The sequence below is a fragment of the Microtus pennsylvanicus genome, chromosome 8 (genome assembly GCF_037038515.1).
Source record: "Microtus pennsylvanicus isolate mMicPen1 chromosome 8, mMicPen1.hap1, whole genome shotgun sequence".
Taxonomy (NCBI): Eukaryota; Metazoa; Chordata; class Mammalia; order Rodentia; family Cricetidae; genus Microtus; species Microtus pennsylvanicus.
Genome location: NC_134586.1, coordinates 63,694,908 through 63,705,860, shown reverse-complemented (window position 1 = coordinate 63,705,860; position 10,953 = coordinate 63,694,908). Strand labels below are relative to the sequence as shown.

The 10,953-nt window shown below is 44.6% G+C and overlaps 1 protein-coding gene across 1 annotated transcript; it reads right to left on the bottom strand.

The window, feature by feature from the left end:
* Window positions 1-2,112: 2,112 nt before the first annotated feature.
* Window positions 2,113-7,912, bottom strand: Pole4 (DNA polymerase epsilon 4, accessory subunit). The gene is made up of 4 exons (XM_075983784.1): window positions 7,598-7,912; window positions 7,063-7,147; window positions 6,361-6,402; window positions 2,113-3,141 (listed from the first exon to the last, which is right to left on the bottom strand). The coding sequence occupies exons 1-4, from the start codon at window positions 7,811-7,813 to the stop codon at window positions 3,128-3,130; spliced, it is 357 nt and encodes a 118-aa protein (XP_075839899.1). The 5' UTR covers window positions 7,814-7,912; the 3' UTR covers window positions 2,113-3,127.
* Between the last annotated feature and the right edge of the window lie 3,041 nt (window positions 7,913-10,953).

The window sequence follows — 10,953 nt, the reverse complement described above, 5'->3', positions numbered from 1 at the left end:
TAAAGGCATGTGCCACCATGCCTGGCTCAATACTACTACTTTTTAAAATAATGGCATTGCTTTTGTAACCTATTTTATGGGTAAGAGTGTTTTGCCTGCAGGTGTGTAAGCACACCACATGGGTGCCTGGTGTCCACAGAGGTCAGAAGAGCATGTCAGATCCCCTGGAACTAAAGTTAGGGATGGTTTTTAGTTGTTATGTGGAACCGGAAACCAACCCGTGTGCTCTGTAAGAGCAACAAGTGTTCTTAACCACGAACCAACTCTCTAGTCCCATATGATGGTTTTATCTACCTAATCTTGTTTATTTATCGATTTATTTATTCATTCATTCATTCATTTCAAGACAGAGTTTCTCTGTGTAGCCTGAACTGTCCTGGAACTCATTCTGCAGAGCAGGCTGGCCTTGAACTCAGATCTGCTGGCCTCTGCCTCCTGAGTGCTGGGATCAAAGGCGTGCATCACTGTGCCTGGAAATTTCAAGTGTACTAACTCATATTGTTCTAGTGACAGCATCTAATACCCTTTCAGTTTATATTTTTAAAGAGTATGCCATCAATAAGGAATTTTTTATTTTTCAGGAATGTGGCCAAAGCAGATGGCTCAGCAGGTATAAGTATTTGCTGCATCCACAGGAGAAGCAGAGTTCAGATCCCCAACACCCATACAAACGCTGGGAGGGCATGGCAACCCACCAATAAGCCCAACACAGAGGCAGGTCGGAGCTGCTGGGACCAGAGCTAGTTGGCTAGATTAATCAGACTAGCAAGCTGCAAGCTCGGAGTTTAACTTAGAGACCTTGCCTCAATAAATAAAGTGGAATGACTAAGAAGACAACCAAACTCTGGCTTACACACATATGTGAACATGCATGGACACCACACGCACACACACACATGCACACACACAAATGAAAATAAATACCAACATTAACCTTGCTATAGAAAGAAATGCTGATAACATACACTATTGGTCTCTCCCACTATTGGCCCAAACCTGTCATTTTAACTTCCTCTTGAATAAAAGTGTGCCCTTTCAAATATCTGTAATAACAGGCCTATTGCTGGGTTTGTGAAACACTCAAAATTATATGCAGTTACAGGTTTAACTAGTCACAGGAAAAAAAATACAAACCGGGCTGGGGAAGAGGCTACAGGGTCCTTGGCCAGCATTAGGCAAGGCTGTCAATGGAATAAAAAATAAGGAAAGGGCCAGCAAGATAGCCCAACAAGAAAAAGCACCTACCGCAGGGCACCACTGAGTTGGCTTGGTCTAACCGCCTTGAGGCAGTCGTCAGAGGTTTTCAGGTTAGCGTCTGTGGCTCCTGAGCACTGTGTTCCTTCCAGTTCCTGAGAGACTGGCACACTCCCTCAGGCAGTAGAGCGTTCAGGCCACTCTGCGTTTCCCTGTATGTTCCCTCAGAAGCCAAGGAAGCATGGAAACCTGACAGGAGAATTGGTCTTAGACATTAATCTTGTGTACCCTGTACAGCTTGCAAATTTCATTGTATTCTGGCAATACAACTATACTGATCCTGACAGTGCCATTACGTTCTGTTTCTGATAAAAGTATACAAAGTCTGATTGCTCTCGATAAAATGCTGCAGCCCCTCCAACCAGCCTGGTTTAATTCCTCACAACCATATCGGGTGACGTTGTCCCGGTGGGAAGTAAATACTGGCACTTACAATCTGCTCCTGCTCCCATAGGCACAGGCACACACACTCAGTTTAAAAAGAGACAGACAGACAGACAAGGAAACAGAGCTGGCAAGATGGAACAGCAGGTAAAGCAGTCACTCACTGCCCAACCATTCAGGCCTGATGACCAGAGTCTGATCCCTGGAACCCATATAACAGCAGATGTGCAACCACACACAAATTAAAAACAAAACTAAGAAGCTTGAAAGACTGGGTAGACAAAAGCAGCAAGAATAATTTAATACTCTGGATTAGCTCTCAAAACAAAGGATACTAATGGAAAAGTAGTAAAATTCAAATAAAAACCTGAACTGAACAAACAGTAACCCGTTAATGTCAGTTCCTGGTAACACTGAAATGTCAACCACGGGGACTCTGTAAGCAGGACCCAAACACACTTTCTATAAACCTAGTATTTTTCTGAAAGTTTATTTTTAACATGTTACAAAACTGAGTTTATTATTCTAGAGAAAACAGCCTTCAGACTTGGTATTAAAAGATATCTACACTGTGGAATACTGTAAGAAGCACCAGCCAAGGCTTTCTGTTGCCTTCCTGAACATTCTAAGTGCTCCAGATACACCACCCACACCTCACACAGGCACAGCACCTGACGTTCCAGGCTGAGACCGTTACTACAAAGCTCTGGAGGCGAAGGATGACGACAGTTGTGCAACACTGACATATTCAACGCCACCGAGAACACAATGGAAAGCAGCTCAGATGGGAAGCTTTATATTATGTATATCTCACAACTTAAAGGAAAGGGTACAAATACATATGATAGCTTAGATAAAATTTAAATAACATAATCTAAATCTTGTCAAACAAAAGAGACTCATGTGAATCTGTTCACAGGAAGATGTTCAGTCACTACACATACCTATGAATATTAAAGAAACACTGAACTTTACAGTTTAAATTGTTTATGACACATGAATTATACTTCAATAAAACTAAGGACCACATTGATTCGACTCCTAAGGAGGAGTTACAGTATCCCATAAATTATAGACCCACATTCCAATGACATGCTGAGAAAGAACAAAGTTAATAAAAACGTTGACTCAGGATGGTTGGTAGATGAGGAAAAGTCTGTGCCTGACCACAGGGTTCTCTGGTCACAGGGCAAGAGCAAAGGCAGGACCATAAGACACAGGAACGAAGCTGACCAAAGACCTTTATTCTGGTCTCCTCACTCACTGAGGCACACTTATGCGGAACAGTCCATTCATCGCTGCCCCCAGCAGCATAGGCTACATCCAGGCTGTGGAAGACATACTGAGGAAGGGAAGACTTTGTGGAGATGTCTGCAGCTTGGGTAAAGTAGAAGATTGTGTGCACGCGCAGACTCTCTCCAAAGCTGAGGCTTGCACAGGGAAAGATGAAGGATGCAGCAAAGGCTCACCAAGTCATCCAGCTCCATAATCAATCCAAGGTACCTAAAGCAGAAAGGGCAATGTGTAAAGCACGGTGTCTCAGCCTGGGGGGGGGGGTAACACATTGGGCAAAGTTAAAGCACATGGGCGTTCCTGGTAACGGCAGTTCCAATCTGAGGAATGAAGAACACTGGTCCAAAAGACCCGCGGGGAGATGCCATTAGAGGAGTCATCTGGAACTAAGCTACCAGTGCACAGAACTGGACTCGGGGCTGGAGTTAAAGCTGGGGAGAGCTAAATAACTGATACATTACTCAGTGAACACTAAAAACTGATAAAGGTTCTCTAAGCAAAGCATTTATAATTTGAAAAGATTCCCTTTTAATTACATGTATTTTTGTATGTGAATGTGCATATACAATGCCCAATTAGACCAGAAGAAGGCATCAAGATGCCCTGCAGCTGGAGTCACAGTGTGGGTACTGAAACTGAACTGGGAGCCTCTGCTAAAGTAGTCTTAACTGCTGAGCCATCTCTCCAGTCCCTCTAATCTCTTCTCAGAAGGTCCTAGATTACACTGGGCACCTGAGCACACAGGTCTGCATACCCTCCAAGATTCTATCCAAAAGAGAAAAAGCTTTTAAAAAGACATAAATCCACAACAGAGAACCAAGATCCAATAGCAGGTGGGCAAATTCAACAACAGAAAAGGAATGATCAACATCTCACTGAAGCGTATTTATAAATAGAGCAAAAAAGACTTGCGCCTGATAGAGAGGGGGGATGCAAGAAAGAGGCACTATCTCCCACCCAGAACCAGCAGAAGGCCCTAGGCCAGCGGTTCTCAATTTATGGGTCAGAACCCCTTATCTTATCTCCAAATATATTTAATTACAATTTATTACAGTACAAAGTTAGTTATGAAGTCACAACAAAAATAATTTTATGGTTGGGTCAGCACAACATGAGGAACTATCTTAAAAAGCTGCAGCATTAGGAAGGCTGAGAACCACTACACTAGACCCAGTTACCAGGACTGACACAGAAGTGAGAGGAAAGGAGCTAATGACCCACGTGACACAGGCTTGCCTCCCCACATGCCTCTTACAATCCTCCCTGTATGCAGAAGGTAGGGAGTTACCATATATGGAAAAGAAGAAGAAAAGCACAGGAGTTTCTTCAAAATAACCAAATGACCTTCCTATCTGGGCAGCCTTCGGCAAGCGCACGCCAGGGAGCACTCTGACTCTGGCTTGTAGGGCCTGGGCATGGCATCCACTGCCTCTTCTATCCACCCTGGAGTAAGGCTGCAGAGCAACAACACACCGATTCCCAGACACACAGCTCCCCAAGAAGCCTTGTTACCCTCCCATGTTGGCACAGGAAAAACACTGAAGGAGCCTACACAGTACAAGGAGAGGCCAAAGTTATTAATTATATAATAAAGCATATTTCAGGGAACTAAACATTAGAAAAAAAATCAAACCAGAGACACTTCTAACTAAAAATATCATAAATTTCTTTGGGATTTTGTGTTGTTGTCTGAGGAAGCAAGTCACTGATTAGGATGGATTGGAGTTCCTTTGTAGCACAGGCTGGCCTCAAATTTAAAATCCTCCTGCCTCAGTGTCCTAAGGTCTGGGATTTACAAGCATGAGCCACCATGCCTTGCAACTTTGGCAAATCTCTGTTGAGAGCAAAGAACAAAGCTAAACTTATTATAAAAATAAAATTTCTCGCCGGGCGGTGGTGGCGCACGCCTTTAATCCCAGCACTCGGGAGGCAGAGACAGGTGGATCTTTGTGAGTTCGAGGCCAGCCTGGTCTACAAGAGCTAGTTCCAGGACAGGCTCCATAGCTACAGAGAAACCCTGTCTCGAAAAACCAAAAAAAATTAATTAATAAAAAAAAATAAAAATAAAATTTCTCAATAATTGAAAACGAATCATCACACAAACCTACAACCTAGAGAGGGCCAAGTCACAAAGTCAGGCCAGCTCCAAAGCTGTGGTGGCCCTGAAGGCATCTGCCAATCTGAAAGACGGCTGAGTAGCTGTTTGGCAGGCTGAGGGAAGCAACAGTCAAACCTCAGAGTCTGTCCAAATGGGAGGTGGAATAACACCCTTTAAGCGGGAGCCTCAAAATCACTACTAGAAACAACATCAGTCAATCTATAAATTAAATATTGTCACAAACAATATAATATTGAACTTTTACAAACCTAACCACATGGTCTTACATAAAAAACAGAAACAGAATTGTAAGTGAAAATAACCTGCAGTTGTGACTGAAGAATTTAACAGGCAATAAGTAAAATAAGTAAACAAAACAGAATATCTGCACAGTATCCCTTGGCCTTGGACCTAGCAACTAGAATAGTCTCTTCAAGCATATACGGAACAATGCCAAGGATGACCATACACTGGGCTACGACCATTAACTGAAGTTATTTTTAAGACAAATAGGTGGAAAGACAAAGATCTGCAACTTAAGGAGAATTCTCAAAAATCTAGACTTGAAGCAGCCATTGGGAAGGGATCTTAGAAGACATTTGAAAAGAACATATAGAGTGTAAGGACACAGGCTGACACAGAGAGGCAGAACAGAGTGAAGAGTAAGTAACAAGCATCAGATCATTATATTATTATTATTATTTACTACCACATGGGAGGTGATGAAGAAAAGGAATTCAAGGTCACTTGAAGCTGAGTTCACAGTGCTGAGCTACAGGAGCCGCTGTCTTTAAAAGTTAGGAACTGAGGGTGGAGAGATCACTCGGTGATTGGAGTGTTGCTGCTCCTCCAGAGGACCGGAATTCAGTTCCCAGCACTGTTTAGCAGCTAACAACCACCTGTAACTCCAGCTCCAGGGGATTAGAAGCCCGCTTCTGACCCTATGGGTACCTGCAGACATGTGGCATATCATATACTCAAACAAAAACACAGACACATAAATAAAAATTAATCTTTAAAAAATCTACAAATTGTTTCTAATTCCTAACATGACAAGGGGCAAGGCTGATATTTAGGGATGGAGATTTACGTAGGATTCAAACCCTAAATCCTGCTAATTCCGCCAGTGTTTTTATACTCCCCTTCTCCTTTTAAGCTAACAATTTCCCAGAATTCTCTAACTCCCAAGAATGGAAAATGTTTCTTTTTTTCCTAAAAATAGGAAGCAGGGAGAACTGTTTCCATGTACAGAGGAAACGCAGGATCTGTTTCTATAAGGTTTGGACTCACATCACCTGCAGGGAAAAGATCTGTGCTAACGGTGAACTCACCTTCTAGAAAAGCAAATTCATCCACAGCTTCTATTGCATTATCTGAAACACAAGAAAAGGAAATATTGATTAGCTCTTGGCATTTGGACCTCAGACCCAAAACTATACAGTCCACAATCTTTACTTGCATAAAGATAGGGGGTTTATGCAAATTACATTATTATAAAATATATCCCTTGATGTTGTGAGATCATTTTTACACTATTAATTCTCACGTATTAACTGTCTCTCTATAAAAGCCCACGCAAACACTTTCTAGTCATAAGACCTCCTACAGTCCTGTTTAGTACCTAAATCCACTTTTCTCTCCACTCTGAAGTTACTCTTTCTAAAGAAAAAGAGCTTGGCAAGACAGAAGTGAGAGATACGGTCTGTAAAAGCTTACGCATGTGCAAGGGTTGCCAGCTAGATGAATAAATCAAAACCCAAACTTCCCCAGGCCTGTGATGCCTTGTGAAGCAGGTGTAAGAAAGTCTAGCCGGCAGGGAGTGATGGCGCATGTCTTTAATCCCAGCACTCACAAGCAGAGGCAGGTGGATCTCTGTGAGTTCCAGGCCAGCCTGGTCTACAGAGCAAAGTTCTAGCTAGGTGTTATTACACGGAGACACCCTGTCTCAAAAAACCAAAACGAACGAATCAAGAAAAAAAGCCAACCTAGCCCATGGTCCCCGTGTCCACCCTGAGGAACCCCAGGGACTTTACCCAAATCTCTCCTCTGGAGGGTTTTCCTCTTTCCTTGTTGAGCACAGCAGTAAGCATCCTTTGCAATAGTCTCCACGAACAGTTCCTGCGAAGCAAACAAGCAGAGGAAAGATTAGTTGATGGGGGGAGGGGGGTTGACCTTGTGTATAAGCGGAGCACGAAGGGTGAGAGCGATTCTATCATACAGGAAAGTTCTAGAGCTAAGGTTGCCCTTAACTTCATGAAGATACTTCTGCTATTCCTTCCCCTAATAGACTAGCCGGTTCATCCTCCTCCAGCTGATACTTATGAATCCACCCCACTCAATCACTGTGGACCCATTCAGGTTCTACGTGAGCCACCGGAGACGCACACTAAAGTTGAGTGGGCCCTCGTTAAGACACGAGTGGCCAACAAACTCAAAGGGCCCTGCAGCCGCCTTCCCAGGCCTCTTGAGAAGACAGGTGGGCACACCTGGGCCCGCCAGGCCACGCCCCGAGCCACGCCCCCTCGCGCCACGCCCCCCGACCCCGGCGCCCTTGCTTTCCCGCCGTACCGCGGCACGCGCCAGGATAAAGATGGCTTCCTGTCCCGCGAGCGTTACGTCAGGGTCCGCCTTCACCAGAGCCTTCACTCTGGCCAGAGGCAGCCTGGAGAGCCGAGCCCCGGGTGCAGTCGTCGGGGCTTGGGCCTGCGTAGCCGCGGCCTCCCCTCCAGGAGCCTCCTCCTCTCTGGGCGTCCCGCTCCCAGCCGCCGCCGCCGCCGCCGCCATCCCCACCCCGAACGTGCTGCGCGCGATCGCCGGCTGAGCGCGCACACGCGGCGCCGGCCCCTTTTCCCGCGCCGGTCGGAGACCACGCCCCTCGGAGTGGGCGTGGCTAGGTCCTCACGAGGCGGGGCGCCCCGGAAACGCCCTCTCTGGGTCTAGCGTCTGGTGTGGCCTTCCGGGCGGCTGCAGCCTGGAAGCGGCCGGGTGTGGCCAGGCGGAGCCGGAAGTCCGGATGCCTAACCGGAGCCTCAGTCCGCACTGGGAGGTTAACTCTGGGCTGGCCTGGGGTCACCATGGGCGTCACCACATGTTTTAGGTGGACTGGGACGTTTGACAGGCAGAAACGGAAGAAGTTCAGTCCAGGGTGAGGTAACCACTGCAAAAAGCTGTGTGGACTTGGAGAGCAAGTTGTGGTGTCTGTGATTGTTCAAACATGGATTGCATCAGAACAGCGATCGCCTTACGCCTAAAAATAAATAAATAAATAAATAAATAAATAAATAAATAAATAAATAAATAAATAAATAAAATAAAAAAATTTAAAAAAGAGGGCTGAATGAATTTGTGTTTCCGTAGGGTATATCAAAGTTAATTGTATTTATGTCTAAATACATGACAAGTAACTTCAAAAATAAAAAATTGAGTGAGAAAACTAATGTCTCCTTTTGAAAACCATTGGATCGTCTAGCTGCTTCTGAGTTTTGGTACTGTCCCACCATACTTTGAGAGAATGAGGAAATACTTTGGTGGGCTGTGGTGGTGCACACCTTTAATCCAGGCACTCACGTAACAGAAACTGAGTTTGAGGCCAATCTTGTCTACAGGGAAGAATGCCAGGCCAGCGAGGACTACGTAGGAAGACCCTGTCTTTAAGACAGGAAATAGCTTTGACCTCACTGACCTCCAGAAAGGAGCTCCAAGAAGCATCTTCCTCCCACTTCCCCTTGGGTTCTCACACCACACTGAAATCTGGCATGAAGGAGCACTGAAAAATTGCAAAAGGCAAGGGAGATGGTTCAGTCAGTAAAGGGCATGCCATCAAGGAGCAGAGGTCAAAACACCAGAACACAGGTCAGAGGCCAAGGTGACAGCTAACTCCTGTAACCTCTGCTCTGGGGAGTGGAGTTGCTGAAGTCAGCTAGCCTATCCAGACAGTGAACCTCTGGTTCTGTGTCAGACACTATCTCAATAAAGGTGGACGGAGAAAAGACATCCATTGTGCACCTTAAGCCTTTACGCTAACAAATACATCCAACACAAATTTTTAATATAAATCATAATAAAAATTCACTTTTAAAATACTGTGTGCCTAGTTGACTGCTTTGTATAAATATCATTAGCATTTAGTCATAATACCTGTACAATTGGGGCAGGTAAGTCATTTTAGTTACAGTTAAGATTGAGCCACAGAGTGCTCAGTTGTGTACCTGTGGAAGAATGGGAAGCCACAGTCACAATGCATTGGGCAATAACCAGAAATTGTTCACTTCCAAGTTTAAGTAATAAACTTTGGCTGGGCCTCACTAGAGCAGAATGAATCTTGGCCAGAATTAAAAGCTCCAGGGGAGAAGAGATGAATCCCACTGTACCGGAGCTTTCCTTGGGCCCTTTGTCTTGAATCCTCCCTAGGAAACCAATATACCAAGGAACTTCATTCTCCTTGCTTGACTGTTTGTAGAAATTGCCTAGATTTCTACTCTTTTCACCCCAAGTTTGAAATGATATAAATCCAATATAACCCACAATGACCTCTGCAGGTGGGCTCTCCTCCATCTTGTGACCCCTACCAGGTCTGTGCCTGGACCATGCAGGTTGTGTCTTTAGTTCTTTTGTTTTGACCCAAAGGTTTTCTCAGTTTTAAACCCCAGCCTCTCGTCCTTGAGGAAACTTCTCTTCGTGTGCATGGTTCCACGGTTGAAGTTAAATCACTCGTACCACTGAACACTTGTCCTTAGAGTACTGGTCCTGGTAGTAGCACCCAGCCTCTTCCCTATTTGATTCTTTTTTTAATCAGTATTCAGCCTCTCCAGGTCCATCTTCCCCACATTGGAAAGTGAAGGACGACGTCCCTGTCTGGTTTTGTTCGCCGAGTCTCCAGACTATGATAAAGTGCCTGACACTAATCATTCACTAAGTATTCATGGAGTCAATAAATCATAATAGCTCATCTGAAATTGACATCTCAAACAGCATGTTAGAATCGGAGGACAAAAGTCGTTATTTGATAATGCCTACTAAGGGTTTTTAGTCATTTCTGCAATTACTGTCTTAGGCAATCACTTTTTTTTTTCTATTTTTTCCTTATGTTTTGAGACAGTCGCCCAGGCTGGCCTAGAACTGGTGACAGTCCTCCTGCTTCAGCTCTCAAGTGCCGGGGTCACCAGCCTGAGCCTTCGCACTCAGCCTCAAGGAATCAGTTTAACATTTGCTTATTCAATTTGTTTAACAAAGGGTAAATACACAGGATAACGTTAAAGGCCTGAAAATCAGCTAATGCCCTCCCTTTGTTCATCCTCTGCATAAACAGCATTATACAGCGGCAGAAGTCAGGACTCAGCTGGTCCTGTGCTCTTATCTGTGGGGTCTAGCTGCCCTTGGCATGGTTTATGCGTCACTCTGAGTAGCCATCATGAAGGACCAAAGGCTACCCTAACTCATTCCAGCACATTCCTTTCAGTTCAGTGGTCTGGAATATTGGATTTTCTTACTCGCAAGACGTAATGTGAAGAATGGGAACTGTATACAGAGAAGAGAGGAGATTCGAGGCCTTACCATAGATAATGAGAGGTACAATAACATGCAGTCATAAATTAAAGTGATATATAGAGCTGAGTGTGGTGGTACACACCTCTATTCCCAGCACTCAGAAGGCACAGGCCAGAGGATGGCCACAAGTTTGAGGATCATTTTTTCTACCTACACACTGAATATCCAGAGCAGCCAGTGCTATATAGTGAGAACTGGCCTCAAACAAAACAATAAACGTAATGTTTGGAATTATTTACCAAATAATCATACAGTTAAGAATCATTTATTGCTGGACGATGGTGACACACAACTTTGATCCCCCCACCCAGGGGAGGGGGCTTGAAATGGAACTTTCCACTCAAACATTCCAAAGTGAATGTCAGGTGATAGGAGAT

Coding starts and splice junctions, on each gene's coding strand:
- Pole4 (XM_075983784.1), bottom strand. CDS start 7,813: ATGGCGGCGGCGGCGGCGGCGGCTGGGAGCGGGACGCCCAGAGAGGAG. Junction 7,148..7,597: donor TTATCCTGGCGCGTGCCGCG/GTACGGCGGGAA, acceptor TTTGCTTCGCAG/GAACTGTTCGTGGAGACTAT. Junction 6,403..7,062: donor CCTCCAGAGGAGAGATTTGG/GTAAAGTCCCTG, acceptor CTTGTGTTTCAG/ATAATGCAATAGAAGCTGTG.